The 17,590-nt window shown below is 40.9% G+C and overlaps 2 protein-coding genes across 2 annotated transcripts; both read right to left on the bottom strand.

The window, feature by feature from the left end:
* Window positions 1–744: 744 nt before the first annotated feature.
* Window positions 745–9,863, bottom strand: LOC147369540 (protocadherin beta-18-like). Its single transcript, XM_086412062.1, has one exon. The coding sequence runs from the start codon at window positions 3,608–3,610 to the stop codon at window positions 1,220–1,222; it is 2,391 nt and encodes a 796-aa protein (XP_086268188.1). The 5' UTR covers window positions 3,611–9,863; the 3' UTR covers window positions 745–1,219.
* Window positions 9,864–9,998: 135 nt separating this feature from the next.
* LOC147369539 (protocadherin beta-14) lies at window positions 9,999–16,769 on the bottom strand. The gene has a single exon (XM_086412057.1). The coding sequence runs from the start codon at window positions 13,446–13,448 to the stop codon at window positions 11,049–11,051; it is 2,400 nt and encodes a 799-aa protein (XP_086268183.1). The 5' UTR covers window positions 13,449–16,769; the 3' UTR covers window positions 9,999–11,048.
* Between the last annotated feature and the right edge of the window lie 821 nt (window positions 16,770–17,590).

The following is a 17,590-nucleotide window of genomic DNA, read 5'->3' as shown; positions in this document are numbered from 1 at the left end:
TACATAGTACATTAATATGAAAACCATTATTTTTTAACATCTCAAACCAATAGTAAGGTCCAAACCATGCAAGACTACCTAAAAGTGCTTTTGACAAGGGGAAAAAACAATTTGCCTATCTTATTTAGAGGGAAATTTATTAAAATATAGCATATTTGTTTCCAAAAACTCAATAGAGAAATCTTACTTGAAAGAGATCAGAAAATCCACAACAAGGTTACTCTTTAGGCATCTCCTTTAATGGCAACCCACTCCAGTATTCTTGCCTGGAAAATCCCATGAATGGAGGAACCTGGTAGGCTACAGTCCATGGGGTCACAAAGAGTTGGACACGACTAAGTGACTTCACTTTCACTTTTCACTTATCTAAGTAGATTGAATTTCGGTGCTTTTTTCATGTATTTAGCCATCATGATATAGTTTTCTTGTTAAGTAATGGGCTATTTTATACTAGTTTATAAAGCCATTTTTTAAAGCAGAGAAAATGAGATTGGTCAAGCTTGTATCAGTAATGTCTACCACTTTGTCTGATTATCTGAAATCACAGAGGGAGATAAGTCATAAAAATAAACATGGTTGCAACAATATACTATTACTGAAGAGAGAAGTTTTCTGAAAAAGGTAGGGTGGGATAGATAGACACTACAAAAGGGACCTATTATTTAAATATTTTGAAATAATATTTCAGTAACATTCATATATATTATATACAGAAGGTTGATGTAAAGAGAGCAAAAGTCTAAGTATAGGAGAAATTGTAGTCTTTTCCATTTAATACAATTGTGAAACAAAAACATGCATTTTGCAGACATTTCTCCATTAAAAAATTTAAGACAGGTAGGCATAATATGATTCAATAGAAGATATAATAATAATTCATTATATTTTATGATGCTCATCTCCCAAGTAACCACAGTATCAAAAAATTAGGAAGCGGTTTCTGAACAACAATCAAACAGAATGCGTCTTGGGTCATCTTCATATCAATAGTGTTTGATGACAAAAAGTTGAAAAATTAAATGTTTGTGACTGCAATAATGAAGTTGAATGATCTTTCCATCAAAATAGAATAAAGAGCATATATATGACTATATACTCAAGAAAAATTGCTAACCTTAACTAGGAAAATGAAGTCAGCAAAAAAAATTCTATATGAATCTAAAAGCAAATGGAAACTGTATTTTGAAAGAATTTCCAACTCCAATAAACTAATAAATTCCTAATTGAATCCAAAACCATTCAGAAAGTCTGAGTTTTCTTCTACATTAATCATGGACCCCCGGTGATTGGAGGCAACAGACTTTAGAACCTTGAACTCTCTGGTCCCAGTTCCTCCGGTCAGACACACTTCGTACTGGTAGCTCTGGGACAGGGTCCCCGTGCCGCTGACGTCCACCAGATGGCCAGGGAAGTGGCCCTCGAGCACCGGGCAGCGACCCGCCGAGGTCGCCCCAGCCCTCCTGCACAGCCGCACCGCCACGAACACCAGCACCGAGAAGAGGAAGAGCGACGACACCGACGCCAAGGCCACCACCAGGTAGACGGTGAGCGGGTCGGCCGGCGCCGCGGCCGCCGCTTCCGCTTCCGGGGCCGGCAGGTAGGGCTGCGAGAAGCCGTCCACCAGCAGCACGTGCAGCGTGACGCTGGCCGACAGCGGCGGCTCGCCGTTGTCCTTGACCAGCACCACCAGCCGCTGCTTGGGCGCGTCGCGCTCGCTCAGCAGCCGCGCCGTGCGCACCTCGCCGTTGTGCGCCCACACGCCGAACAGCCCGGGCTCCGTGGCCTTGAGCAGCTGGTACGACAGCCAGGCGTTCTGGCCCGCGTCGCCGTCCACCGCCACCACCTTGGTCACCAGGTAGCCCGGCTCGGCCGCCCTGGGCACCAGCTCGGTGCAGGGCGCCGAGGCGTTCTGCAGCGGGTAGAGCACGAAGGGCGCGTTGTCGTTGGCGTCCGCCACGAGCACGCGCACCAGCGCCTGGCTGCTGAGCGCGGGCGAGCCGCGGTCGGTGGCGCCCACGTGGAACTCGAAGGCTCTTAGGGCCTCGTAGTCCAGGGACGTGAGGGCGAAGAGGTGGCCGTTGTCGGGGTTGATGGACACGAGGGAGGCGAGGGGCACGAGCGGGTCGGGCGGCGGCAGCAGCGAGTAGGTGACCTGGGCGTTGGCGCCCGCGTCTGTGTCTGTGGCGCTGACGCTGCCGATGTGCAGGGCGGGGCTGTTGTTCTCGCGGACCCACAGGGTGTAGGAGGTCTGGGTGAAGGTGGGGGCGTTGTCGTTGACGTCGGACACCAGCACGGTTATGTTGTGCTCGGTTTTCAGTCTTGGGGTTCCCATGTCAGTGACCGTGATGGTTATGATGTACTCAGCTTTACTCTCTCTGTCCAGTGGGCTCTCTGTTTCCAAGGTGTAGAAATTCTTGAAATTAGGCTTCAAGAGAAATGGAAGGTTGTCCTGAATTGAGCAAACCATCCTCCCGTTGTCTCCAGAGTCTTGGTCTCTGAGGCTAAAAACCGCGACCACCATTTCCGGCGATGAATTTTCTGGTATGGGGCTGGTAAGAGATGTTACGACTACTTCTGGCGGGTTGTCATTTACATCTACAACACTAACTAAAATTACTGATTTTCCTGAAAGGCCCCCACCGTCAGTGGCCTGAATATTTATTGTGTAAGACTGAAGTAATTCGAAATCCAGAAACGCTTTTAAACGGACTTCACCAAAAATTGGATGGATTTCAAATGTCTTCTGTATGTCTCTGGAAACGTGGGAAAATGAGTAAGATAGTTCTCCATTTATTCCTGCATCTAAATCTGTAGCAGACACCCTGACGACCAAGAAGTCCAGAGGGCTGTTTTCTGGTATCGGAACCTCATAGACGGACCTCTCAAACTGTGGGGCATTGTCATTGATATCTAAGACCAACACACGCACCAGTGCAGTTCCAGACCTCGCTGGAGACCCTCCATCCAGGGCTGTAAGCGTTAATCTAAGCTCAGGCTCCTTTTCTCGATCCAGAGGTTGGTCCAGTAACAGCTCTGGGTATTTTCTACCGTCCTCACTGTCTTGCAGTTTAAGGTGGAAATGAAGATTGGGATTTAACGTGTAGTTTTGGACACCATTCTTTCCTACATCTAAGTCCTGAGCGCTATCCATTTGGAACGAGGTTCCTGGAGCAGTGCTTTCTGAGATTTTCAGAAGTATATGTTTGTTTGTGAACGTGGGAGTGTGATCATTTATGTCTTCAACCCAAAGCTCAGCCCGAAAAAATTGCAAAGGATTTTCAAGTAATACCTGGAAATGCAATATACATGGCTCGGTAAGATCGCAAAGTGCCTCCCGGTCCGGTTGCTCATTTAAGAGCAAGTTGCCAGTCTGCAGATCCAACCGCAAGTGTGGTTTATAATCGTCAAAGATGACTCTGGCCCCTCGTGCAGCCAGGTCTTCCACACCCAAACCTATGTCTTTCACCACATTGCCTATAAAGGAGCCGATCTCCGTTTCCTCTGCTACAGAATACCGCCAGGTCTCTGAACACACCAAAGACCCTCCCAGGAAAACAAAGAAAAGCAGCACTTGCCTTATCTGCTGAGGGTTTCCTTTTCCTAGCTCCATGGCTCCCTAGTCAAATGCCTTTCTGCGGAAACATTTCAATGCAATCTCAAACAGCTTCTCTCATCTATCAGCATGAACCTTTGGGAGCCTGAAGACTTGCAGTTTTGTGGCAAAGGAGTTTCTGGCTCCCTAGCTTTCTCTTGAAAGCCTCTTTTAATCACTGGTTCTCCGGCACTCCCAGTTCTAAAGGTTCACGGAAACCAGAGCGTCTGATGGTACAAATATTTCCCAATGTTATCCTGCAGCGCCACCACGCGACTCTGCAGATTCTCAGGTTTTAAATATAGTTAAGTAAGTTTGAGACAAAATATTAATTTATCCTATTTGTTGATGATGCAAAAGGTATTTTCTCCTGTTTTCCTATATTTCTCCTATATTTCTTTTCTGAGTTTCTTCTTTGTGGTATGTGATGCTGTTACTTTTACGTCTTTAACACAATAGACTACAATCTCTAGAGCTGTGGTGGATATAAAAAGCGTATTTAAGGTATCATCCCAAGCTAAGTTATGCTCCCTCTGAAGACAATATATAAAACAACTAAAAATAGTTAAGAGGACTCTTTTATGTAATTGACTTAGTGAGCAAGAGCTTCCAAGGAAAATTGGAAATGGGACCAGAGAACTTAGTCTTCTCTAGGTATCGGCAAATACACTTCAAAAAATGATAAGGATAAAGGCATGCACTGGAAACTGAACCTGCTATATGAAAACAGTTGTTCAGGGGAAGCTGAACAATACTGGCTGGGTAAATGGTACTGTTTATTTAGGAATACTCCATAAGTGACCTACCTGGCATTAGTAGAAAGTAAATGCTCATCAGTATTGAATAACATAAGATATGTCCAGTTTCTGTCAACATTTTTAAAAAGTTGAACGAACTGGAGCCCAGTTTAGTTGTGGAACTTAATTCTGTTTTGTACACCCAAGCCTTTCAGAGACATAATTCTACATATTTTATTCCTCCATTCATTAATTTGTTTGGCAAATATTTATTGAGCATATACTTTGTGCTAGGCATGGTGATTAGTGTTGGGGTAGAATGGGAAACAGACAGACATAGTTTCTGTCCTGAAAGATGGAGGCAGAAAAGTGATCACACATTTAAAATAGAGCATAATGAATGCCATGATAAGCAAAAGTTCATGCTTGTATAAGAGCATAGATGAGGGTCACCTAACCAAAATTTGGAATACAGGAAAGACTTTTCTGGAAAAAGTAAATTCTGGTTTGATACATGAAAAATGAGTATGAGTAATCCAAATAAAAATTGGACATGGGCTAAAATTTCCAACAAACTAAAAACATGGTCGTACAGATCCAAAATGAAAGAAGTGTTTTGGAAGAACTGAAATAGGATCAGTGTGGCTGAGCCATAGAGCAAGAAGAGAGAAATGGTGAGATTGGAAAGATCAACAAATAATTTTGTAACACATGCCAAGGTATTTGGACTCTACATAAATAGAAATGTGAGATTATTGAAAGGTTGTAAGTAGAAAAGTGACATGACCCAGTTTTATTTTTTAAAAGATCATCTTGTTTCAGGGTTGATGATAAATCACAGAGGAGTAAGACTAAAGGCAAGGGACAGATTAGTAGTTGTTGCATTAATACAGTTAGGTGATACTGCTCTCATCTACAAATGCAGTTGTAGAGTTGTATTAGGATAATAAAGATAAAATATGCAGTATGTGGTGATTAAACAGAGTAGGATAAGAATGAGTAAATGTACTTTTTTTTTTTTCAGGCTTAGGGAACTGGGTGAGTGTTAGTTCTGTTAACTGATAGAGTGAACACAGGAAGACCAGAAGGCATACGTATAGAGCTAGAGAAAACATTTAGTTTTGATGAAGGGAAAATTTTGATGTAAAACATGTTGAGTTTGAGGTGTCCATAGAGCATCCATATAAATTATTACATAAATAATCTTACATTATATAAAGTGAGGAAGGAGGTTTGGGCTGCAGAGAAAATTTGGGACTTACTGATCTGAATGGTGACTGAAGCCCTTAGAGAAATAATGTAAGTTGTAAATTAAGAGAAGTATGTTTGAATTTGTGATTTTAGAGATGCAGCTCTAAAAGACTACTCTATTTAGAAGTGGTCATGGTCATATAGATCTACTAGACTAGGGAAGAATTGGATGTCACTTGAGATGAAGATAGACAGTAAGTCAAATTCCTGGACTTAGGACTGTAGTAAGGGAGGGACAGAGGAAAAGTATAAGAAAGTGTATTTGAAAACTAGCTTTACCCCACTTCTCTCCCATGATCTTGATTAATTTTAAATCAACTGACATCCAGTTAACTTGATTCCCTTATTTGATGACAAGCAAAGACTATTTAGGCAGGAAGGTTTGCTAATTTCTTTTAGCACTTTGAAGGTAGTTTACTTTTTAAAAATTTCCATTGCTACTGTTGAGAAATTGTCAACATGGAACACAGCTTTCAGTCTATCATGTGTTTAAATACGAAAAGTCTTTTGCCTATGACTTTTCTTTTAAAAAAATTCTGCTTTTTTCAAATTTCACTATGATGTTTCCAGGTATGGTTATCTTTTGTTATCCTGTTAGGCTTATTTGGGTCTCTTGAATCTGTGCACTTATGTTTTCATTAATTCTGAAGAATTCCCAGCCATTTTTTTTTTTTTTAAGATTGATTTGTTGGCTGCACCAGGGTCTTCATTGCTGCATGCAGGCTTTCTCTAATTGCAGCAAGCAGGGGCTACTCTCTAGTTGTGGTGCTTGGACTTCCCATTTTGGTGGCTTCTCCTGTTGAGCACCAGCTCTAGGGCGCAGGGGCTTCAGTAGTTCCCTCTAGCAGCATGTAAGATCCTAGTTCTTAGATCAGGGATCCAACCTATGTCTCCTGCTTTGCAAGGTGGATTCTTAACCACTGGACCACCAGGGAAGTCCCCCAGTCATTAGTTTTCCAAATATTGCCTCTGATCAGTCTTTCTCATCTCTCCTAGAATTCTGGATAAATATGTTAAACTTGTTTACTCTATTATCCTTTTCTAACCATCTCCCCCATATTTTCTATCTTATTAACCCTATGAGCTGCATGTGGGATAAGTTATTTTCTGCTCTATCTTCGCTCCACACATTATTTTTTGCATTTAGTTTTCTATTAAACCTTTTATGCAGTTTAAAATTGTATCACATTTTTCAATTATAGGAGTTCTATTTGATTCTTTCCTAATCTTTCACATTTTATTGTTTCTTGTTCCCTGTTCATTTTATATATTTTATTTCAATTGAAGTTGTTAGTTTATTATAGAGTGTGTCTGATAAACTGAAACATCTGAAGTGTTTGCAAATTTGAAAAGTGAAACTGTTAGGCGCTCAGCTCTTTGCGGCCCCATGCACCATAGCCCACCAGACTTCCTCTGTCTATGGAATTCTCCAGGCAAGAATACTGGAGTAGGTAGCCATTTTCTCCTTTAGGGGATCTTCCCCACCCAAGGATTCCCTGGTCTCCTGCATTGCAGGCCGATTCTTTACTGTCTGAGCCACCAGGGAAGCCCATTTGCAAGTTTATTTTTTTGTTTCATGTTTTGTTGGGTTTCACTCATGGTGTCATATTTCCTTGTGCATCCAGTTTTCTTTATATTCAAGTTAACATAAAAATTATTTATATAAATAATTCTAGGCATAAGATGAATAAACCTTCTTTCATAGAAGGTCTCCATTTGGTTCTATCAAGATCTGGGATGACTACTTGTCAACTACCACCTTAAATTAAGTGCAACGTTAAAAATAAAGTTCAAGGCTAAAATTGTACACAAGGGCTCATCAATTTCCAGTTTATTATCATAAAGGTGGTAGTTCTTAGGAATCTGAATTTATTGAAGTGAAGGTCTTCTATCAGCTTCTCAGTATGTTAGGCTTTGATTTTCTCCCCCATATACACCATCAAAATAGAGGTTCACATTTCCCAGAATTCCAAATCCCAGGGAAAAAAATTGATTGGGTGTTGCTTTATCTTTCTGAATTACCTTTTAACATTAACTGTGACCTGACAATGTATTAGTGTTTTATTAAACTATTTTTTTCCAGTAGGAGTGTTGGTATACATAATCTATACCACCCTTACTAAAAATATAAAATCTCAAGGATATTGTTATATCTCAAAATGAGAAGCAAATACTTTGTTCTCATGGAGTGTGGAGAATTGATCTTATTGAGAGGATAGAGAAATAGTATATATATTTTAACCAACTTGATCTGATCAATACTAAATCAACTATGATGCTGCAATCAATTTAAGCAATGTCTTTGAAGAAATAGTTTTTTTTTTTGTCATTGATATTGGTATAGCTCACACTTCCATCTTCACCCTATATGTAAAATACACATCTTCTTTCCTACATCTGTTCCTTCTTCTTTTCTTCCAATATGTTTATATATTTGTATATTTTTACAAGTATAAGATATTATGTATTATATGGATATATTGGTACTGTACTATAAATCTCAGTCTCTTTTTTCCTTTTTCCTTCCTTTTAAAACATTTGGAATTTATCCATGTGATTGTACACCTAGTTCATTCCTTTTCAACACTGCATAGTAAAGTGAAGGGAAATGTTAGTCGCTCAGTCATGTCCAACTCTTTGCCACCCGGGGGACTATAGCTCACCAGGCTCCTCTGTCCATGGAATTCTTCAGGCAAACATACAGGAGTGGGTTGCCATTCCCTTCTCCAGGGGATCTTCCTGACCCAGGAATCCAACCCAGGTTTCCTGCAGATTGTAGGATTGTAGGCAGAGTAAGTTCACTCCTTTTGAATAATGCATAGTGCTCCTTCACAAATATGTTTCACATTTATCAACTTCTTTACTGATGAATATGTAGACAGACTCCCATTATTTGCTTTCCCAAGATAAACATTCTTATGCACATCACTTTGTAAAGCTGTGTTAGAATTTTCTGGCTATATGCCCCAAAGTAGAAATGCTAGATCATAAACTGTGTATATTTTTATATTTTTAGTAATACTAAATTTACATACATACTAAATTTCATTAAATACTATTGAAATTCCCTCAAAATGGGGGTATATGCAATTTTCTATGCATATACATCTATGGTTCCATATGATGTTACCCAAATTTCTCATCTATGGGTGTAAAATTATTTTATCATGTATATCATCAACTAATGAGGTTGTGTGTAACTTCGTGTTCTTTTCAGACTTTGTTTTCCCCTCTTTTGAATTACTTTTCTCTTTCGTCCTTTAAAAAACATTCTATTGGCTCCCTTGATTTTCTGACTTTTGCTGATCTACAGGAGTTATCTGAATAACCTAAATATTAATCCTTCTGAGTTAAAATGTTGCAAGTAGCTTCTCCCTGCATCCCATCTGCTAGTTTATCTGAGCTATCCTCTAGTTTTAAGGTAGTAATGTTTGTCAATTTTTATCTTTATTGTTTGCGCTTTTCAAAATTTATTACTTTTAAATTGAAGGATAATTGCTTTACAATATTGTGTTAGTTTCTACCGTACATCAACATGAATCAGCCATAGGTATACACATTTTCCCTCCTGAACCTCCTTCCACCTCCTGTTTGCACTTTAAAAACCTTGTTTAAGAAAGTGAAACCAACAGTAAGGTTGTAAAGAGATTTTTACTTAGATATTTTCTTTATATAGTGAATTTTCCAGCCAATTTTACTGGAAAAGTAATCAGTCTCTCCCTCCCCCCGGTAATTTTGACATCTCTTCGGTCATGACTAAATTTTCCTATATAAAAGGATCTGACCTTGAATTTCATTCTATCTGGCAGTGTACAAGCTTGTTTATGAATTATTCAAGTAGAGTATTTTGTTCTTGTCTATTCTTACTCTTATGCATAAGAAAAGTAAGATTTGCTTCTTATGCCTCTGAGAGGTAAAGAGGGTCCAAACATTTTTTTTTTCAGGACTGTATAATGGCACCCGACTCCAGTACTCTCGCCTGGAAAATCCCGTGTACAGAAGAGCCTGGTAGGCTGCAGTCCATGGGGTTGCTAAGAGTCAGACATGACTGAGCAACTTCACTTTCACTTTTCACGCACTGGAAAAGGAAATGGCAACCCAGTCCAGTGTTCTTGCCTGGAGAATCCCAGGGACGGGGGAGCCTGGTGGACTGTCATCTATGGGGTCGCAGAGTCGGACACAACTGAAGTGACTTAGCAGCAGCAGTACTGCTTAAATGTCTAGTTAATAAAATTCTCACAACTGGTAAGTATCTGTTGCAATGCAAAATAAGACCAGTAAAAGCTTCATGAAGCAAAGAAAAATTTCCTAAGAAAATTGGAATTTGTTTTACCCATTTCACAACGTCAAGCAAAATTGCATTTTACTACATCATCTAGTCTATAATATTTAATTTTATAAGAGAAATCACAGAAATGTATATGCATAGTAGCTTTATTAGCCACACTACATTCTAGTTACCAAAATCTCCACTGAACTGTACACTTACAGATTGGAGACATTATGATTTGGAACACCATGAGGCATCTATAAGCCATTAATATAGACCCATCCTTTGTGAACATCTGAGAAAGAGCATAAATATTAAGGATTTTTAATATTTACTTTTAAAAATTAAGAGAAAAGTGAACTGAGTTCATTTCTTTAACAGTTTGAATTTTCATCTTAATTCTTAAGAAGTTTTTATCTTTATTCTTCTAGTGGAAGAGTATTTTACTTAAGATGACACCATAAACAATCGAGCTATGTAATGAACACTATAATACAAATTTAAACTGGCAAATGTGGCATATTGAGAGAAAACAAAGCAATGTAAAATAGCAGAACTCCCCTCAAAACAGCATCAACGACAATGAGAAAAGAGGAAAATTACTTAAGAAATCACTAATTTTCAATGTGGTCAGTTTTGTCATAAATTCATGAAAAACTCGATATAACAATAACCAAAACAAATAAGGTACCCTACTATTGAATATGGACAGGTAGCACTTTTACCCTTTATGATGAAAAATTTCAAAGGGAAGAGTGCAGTAAGATCCAATATACTTTCCACCCAGTCAACAGGACTTTTAATTTTTGAAGTATCTATCTATGCTTTGATGAAATATCTAGAAGTAAATTACATATATAGTGACATTCCCTAATACTTTAGAATTTACACCTTCAAATAATAATGTCGTCTTGCATAACACCATTATCACAACAAAAAATTAGCAATAACTCCATTACTATGACATTTAGACCAAATGACAAAAAAATCAAAACTATTTTTCCATGACATTATAGCCACTAATTTTAAAGCCACTAAAGCTTTTTAAAGCAACTGCGAGGAGAGCATAAGAAATGATAATACATGCAACTACCATCCAACATAAAATATATTACAGATTGGCAAAAAGGGGCCTACAAAAAAAAGGGGGTGTCTACAGTTTGCCAAGAATAACAAAACATCAGAAGTTTAAATTATTTTACTGAAGGTTGAGTCCAAAGCTATTTCTAAAGTTCTCATTTTCCCCTATATGCCTACCAGTGTCTTGGACTGGAAGATTAGGGATAATCGGCTTCAGAAATTTAAATTCATTCGTCCCAGGACCTCCCATCAGACACACCTCATACTGGTAGCTCTGGGACAGGGTTCCCGTGCCGCTGACGTCCACCAGGTGGCCTGGGAAGTGGCCCTCGGCCACCGGGCAGCGACCCGCCGAGGCCGCCCCGCCCCTCCTGCACAGCCGCACCGCCACGAACACCAGCACCGAGAAGAGGAAGAGCGACGACACCGACGCCAAGGCCACCACCAGGTAGACGGTGAGCGGGTCGGCCGGCGCCGCGGCCGCCGCTTCCGCTTCCGGGGCCGGCAGGTAGGGCTGCGAGAAGCCGTCCACCAGCAGCACGTGCAGCGTGACGCTGGCCGACAGCGGCGGCTCGCCGTTGTCCTTGACCAGCACCACCAGCCGCTGCTTGGGCGCGTCGCGCTCGCTCAGCAGCCGCGCCGTGCGCACCTCGCCGTTGTGCGCCCACACGCCGAACAGCCCGGGCTCCGTGGCCTTGAGCAGCTGGTACGACAGCCAGGCGTTCTGGCCCGCGTCGCCGTCCACCGCCACCACCTTGGTCACCAGGTAGCCCGGCTCGGCCGCCCTGGGCACCAGCTCGGTGCAGGGCGCCGAGGCGTTCTGCAGCGGGTAGAGCACGAAGGGCGCGTTGTCGTTGGCGTCCGCCACGAGCACGCGCACCAGCGCCTGGCTGCTGAGCGCGGGCGAGCCGCGGTCGGTGGCGCCCACGCGGAACTCGAAGGCTCTTAGGGCCTCGTAGTCCAGGGACGTGAGGGCGAAGAGGTGGCCGTTGTCGGGGTTGATGGACACGAGGGAGGCGAGGGGCACGAGCGGGTCGGGCGGCGGCAGCAGCGAGTAGGTGACCTGGGCGTTGGCGCCCGCGTCTGTGTCTGTGGCGCTGACGCTGCCGATATGCAGGGCGGGGCTGTTGTTCTCGCGGACCCACAGGGTGTAGGAGGTCTGGGTGAAGGCGGGGGCGTTGTCGTTGACGTCGGAAACCAGCACGGTTATGTTGTGCTCGGTTTTCAGTCTTGGGGTTCCCATGTCAGTGACCGTGATGGTGATATTGTACTCTGCTCTTTCCTCTCTGTCCAGTGCTTTATCTGAAACTAGGGTGAAAAAGTTCTTGAAGGTCGGTTTCAGAAAAAATGGGAGGTCATCTTGGATAGAGCAAATAATCCTTCCATTTTCTCCAGAGTCTTGGTCTCGGACACTAAAAAGAGCCACAAGCGTCTCTGCGGCGTTCTCTGGAATTATCTTTGTAATTGATGAGATGATCACTTCTGGCGGATTGTCATTTGTATCTATTACTTTCACCAAAAGAGTGCATTCTTCGGAAAGACCCCCACCGTCTGTTGCCTGAATATTTATAGTGTAGGATTGTACTACTTCAAAATCCAGTTGTGATCTCAAATGAACTTCCCCAGATATTGGATTGATTTCAAATGTTTTACGAATATCTTCCGATGCATGAAAAAACGTATAAAGTATTTTCCCATAATTTCCTGCATCCAGATCCTTAGCAGAGACGGTGATAATCCAAGAGCCAACCGGTGCGTTTTCCAGGACCTGCACCTCATAGAGCCTCTGAGGAAATTGCGGGGCATTGTCGTTGATGTCTAAGACCTTGATGAGGACCAAAGTTGTCCCAGACCTGGGGGGATTTCCACCATCCAGTGCTACAAGTGTTAATCTGAGCTCAGGCTCCTCCTCATGATCTAACGCTCTGTGCAGGACCAGTTCTGGGTATATCTTTCCATCGTCGCTGTCTTGAATTTTAATGTAGAAGTGAGAATTGGGGCTAACTGTGTAGTTTTGAAGACTGTTGCTTCCTACATCCAAATCTTGGGCACTCTCCATTAGGAATGTAGTTCCAATAGTGGTACTTTCTGATATTTTAATAACTATTTCATTGTCAAGAAATGTAGGGGAGTGATCATTTATATCTTTGATGTGCAGCTCAGCCTGAAAAAACTGTAAAGGGTTTTCCAATACCATCTGAAAATGCATCACACAGGGCTCCGTGGAGCCACACATCTCTTCCCGGTCCAGTTTATCGTTTATCAGCAAATCCCCAGTCAGCAAATCGAGGTGCAAATGCTTTTCATTATCATCACATACTACCCGAGCCTCCCGTGAAGAGAGCTCCTCCACACCAAGCCCCAGATCCCTTGCCAGATTAGCCACCGAAGAACCGATTTCTGTTTCCTCTGCCACAGAATAGGGCACAGACTCGGGACGCGCCTGAGACAATCCCAGTAAAACAAAGAGAATCAGGACTTGCCTTTTCCGCAGAACGAGTGCCCCTCTGATCTCCATGGTTCTTTGAAGAAACCTTTTTTGTGGAAATTTCTTAGTTCATCCCTAATTTTGCAAACTGAGGCTCTGATCTTTTTTTTTAAGTTGGAAACTTCTGAAGGCTATATAAATCTCCAAGTCTGTAGGCGAAGCGCCTTAATACCTCTCTTTTCAGTGGGTTGGATGTTCTCTGTTCTCATGAATAATGGAGCCCTGTGTTGTAGAAGCACTGTTTTTGTCTTATACTGCAGCGCCACCATGTGTCTCTCTGATTTTTTTTCAGTAAAAAAATTTTTCTCTTTGAACAAGTAACTCATAAACTCATCTGGAGTATTTTAAAGCAATCCCAGACATCATGTATTTTTACATCTAAATACTTCACTAAGTATCTCTAACAGATAAGGACCACAAATTTAGTGATAGAACCTTAATACATTTTATATTCGATCTGTGTTTGCATTTCCCCATTTTCTTTTAAATCAGTATTTAAACAAAATTCATGAAATTCATTGAATTATCACTGTTTTGAATGCTTGACAAGAAGAACCATTAAAATATCCTGAACTGAAAAAAATTATGTTTTATTCAGGCCATTTCTTGAGTTATTGCAAATGTATTCTCCTCTCCAGTCTTGTAAACACTTATAGATTTCAGTCAGTTATGGTTAATATTGTCATTACTTTTTCACTTGTATATTTTTAAAAACTACATATTAAGGACATGACATTGTCTTTATGGGGCTCAAAGGCTAGAAAATTTGGTAATCACAATATGCCAAAGTAATCAAATGGCATATTATTTGGCATAAATAATCAAAATATGCCAAAATGTTTGCATAGGTAAATAGTAATATGTAAATACCTAGAAGGGACATCTTATACCCAGGAGATAGCACTGCATAGTGGTTATGAACATGGATTCTGGAATCACAGTATCTACGTTAGAATCCTAGTTCTGCTACTCACTGTCTACAGTCATGGGCAAATTATGTACCTCTGCTTCCTTACCTGTAAAATAGGGGTAATATTAATGTTTACCTTCTAGGATGATTATTATAGGAATCTAATGGTTTAATATTTACAAAGTGGCTGGTAAGTGCTTGTTCAGTTCAGTTCAGTTGCTCAGTCATGCCCGACTCTTTGCAACCCCATGGACTGCAGCATACCAGGCTTCCCTGTCCATCACCAACTCCCAGAGCTTGCTCAAACTCATGTCTATCAAATCAGTGATGCCATCCAACCACCTCATCCTCTGTCATCCCCTTCTCCTCCTGCCTTCAATCTTTCCCAGCATCAGAGTCTTTTCCAATGAGTCAGTTCTTCACATCAGGTGGCCAAAGTATTGGAGCTTCAGCTTCAGCATCAATCCTTCCAATGAATATTCAGGACTGATTTCCTTTAGGATTGACTGGTTTGATCTCCTTGCAGTCCAAGGGACTCTCAAGAGTCTTCTCCAACACCACAGTTCAAAAGCATCAATTCTTTGGTGCTTATCTTTATGGTCCATCTCTCACATCCATACATGACTACTGGAAAAACCATAGCTTTGACTAGACGGACTTTTGTTGGCAAAGTAATGTCTAGGCTTTTTAATACGCTATCTAGGTTGGTAATAGCTTTTGTTCCAAGGAGTAAGCATCTTTTAATTTCATGGCTGCATGAAATTATGATAGCATATATATGCTACCACGTGTGAAATACATAGCTAGTGGGAAGGTGCTGTATAGCACAGGAAGCTCGGCTCAGTGCTCTGTAATGACCTAGAGAGGAGGGAGGGGGAGAGGTAGCAGGGATGCTCAAGAGAGAGGGCATATGTGTATACATATAGCTGATTCATGCAAAATTAACACAACACCGTAAAGCAGTTACACTCCAGTTATATGGCTGCTGACTGATCAGAATGATTGCTACATGTTGGAGTAGCTGTGGAAATTTCTTAAGGCAACAATGAAGTTTGCTGCATCAATGGAGTCTTCGTTTCATGAAGTTTCTCTGTAGCCCACAATGCTGTTTGAGAGCATTTTACCCATAACAGAACTTCTTTGAAAATTGGAGTTGATTCTCTTAAACCCTGCTGCTACTCTATCAACTAAGTTTATGTCATATTCTAAACCCTTTGTTGTCATTTCAGTAACCTTCACAGCATTTTCACCTGTAGATTCCATCTCAAGAAATCACTTTCTTTGCATATCCATAAGAAGCAACTCCTCATCCATGAGAAAGTTTCATCATGAGATTTCAGCAGTTCAGTCACATCTTCAGGGTCCATTTCTAATTCTAGTTCTTTTGCTATTTCCACCATATCTGAAGTTTCTTCCTCCACTGAAGTTTGAACCCCTGAGTCACAAGGGTTGAAATAAACTTCTTCCAAACTCCTGTTAATATTGATATTTTGATTGCTCCCCATGAATCAATGTATTTCTGATGGCATCCAGAATGGTGAATCTTTTTCAAAAGGTTTTCAATTTCCTTTGCCCAGATCCATTAGAGAAATCACCATCTGTGGCAGCCAAAGATTTATGAAATGTATTTCTTAAATAGTTAAGACTTGAAAGTCAAAATGACTCCTTGATTCATGGGGTGCAGAACAGATGTTGTGTGCGGGCATAAAAACAACACTATTCTGGTTGTACATCTCCAGCACTAGGTCTCACCAGTGGGTTTAAAATACTCAGTAAAACATGCTGTAAACAGGTGTGCTGTTATCCAGGCTTTGTTGTTCCATTTAAAGAGCACAGGCAGAATAGGTTTTGCATAATTCTTAAGAGTCCTAGGGTCTTTGGAATGGTAAATAAACATTGGTTTCAACTTAAAAGTTACCAGCTGTGTTAGACCATTACAAAAGAATCAGCCTGTCCTTTAAAACTTTGAAGTGAGGCATTACTTCTCTCTAGCTATGAAAATCCTATATGACTTCTCCTTCCAATGTAAGACTATGTCATCGACACTGAAAAGCTGTGATGGTGTAGTCAGCTTCATGAATTATCTTAGCTAGATCTTTTGGATAACTTGCTGCAACTTCTGCATCAGAACTTTCTGCTTCACCTTGCACTTTCATGTCCTAGAGACAGCTTCTTTCCTTAAATCTCACAAACCAACCTCTGCTAGCTTCAAATTTTTCTTCTGTTACTTACTCATTTCTCTCAGCTTTTATAGAATTGAAGAGTTGAAGCCTTATTCTGTATTAAACTTTGGCTTAAAGCAATGTTATATATCTGGTTTGATCTTCTGTGCAGGCCACTAAAACTTTCTCCACATCAGCAATGAGACTATCACTTTCTTATTATTTGTGTATTCTCTGGATTAGCACTTTTAATTTCCTTCAAGAACTTATCCCTGGAGGATTTCCCTGGTGGTACAGTGGCTAAGACTCTGTACTCGCAATGCAGGGGCATGGGTTTGATCCTTGGTCAGGGAGCTAGATCCCACATGCCACAACTGAGTTCACTTGCTGCAACAAAGATGGAAGATCCCTCATGCTGCAACTAAGACCTGGAGCAGCCAAATAAGTTAATTTTAAAAAAGAGAAATAAGTAGAGAGAACTTGGCCTTTGCATTCACACCTGGGTCTTTGGTGCAAGAGGCCTTTTAGCCTTTCTTGTCTTGCAGCATGCCTTTTTCACCAAGTTTAATAATTTATAACTTTTGATTTAAAATGACATATGTGACTCTTGCTTTCATTTGAACACTTAAGGCAAATTGTAGGATTATTAATTGGCCTATTTTCAGTATTGTTGTGTCTCAGGGAATAGGGAGGTCCAAGGAGAGGGAGAAAGATGGGGAACAGCCAGTTGGTAGAGCAGTCAGAACATTTATCTGTTGAGTTCACTGTCTTATATGGGTACAGTTCATGGTGCTCCCCCAAATGATTACAACAGTAACATCAAAGGTCACTGATCAAAAAAAAAAAAAAGATCACTGATCACAGATCACCATTATATTTTGTTTTATTATAACAAATATAGTTAAAATGAAAAGTTTGAAATAGTGAATTACCAAAATGTTACACAGAGATATAAAGTGAGCAAATGCTGTTGGAAAAATGGTGTCGATAGGTATGCTTGTTGCAGGGTTGCCACAAACTTTATATTTGTAAAAATACACAATCTCTGCAAAGTGCAATAAAATGAGGTACGCCTGTGTTTGAAACCATGAGATCTCCAT

The sequence above is a fragment of the Bos grunniens genome, chromosome 7, assembly GCF_055505025.1.
Source record: "Bos grunniens cultivar Pamir isolate PY7600 chromosome 7, Bosgru_T2T1.0, whole genome shotgun sequence".
In the NCBI taxonomy this organism is placed as follows: Eukaryota; Metazoa; Chordata; class Mammalia; order Artiodactyla; family Bovidae; genus Bos; species Bos grunniens.
Note: the sequence above shows the minus strand (reverse complement) of the source record. Positions and strands in the feature narration are given on the sequence as shown.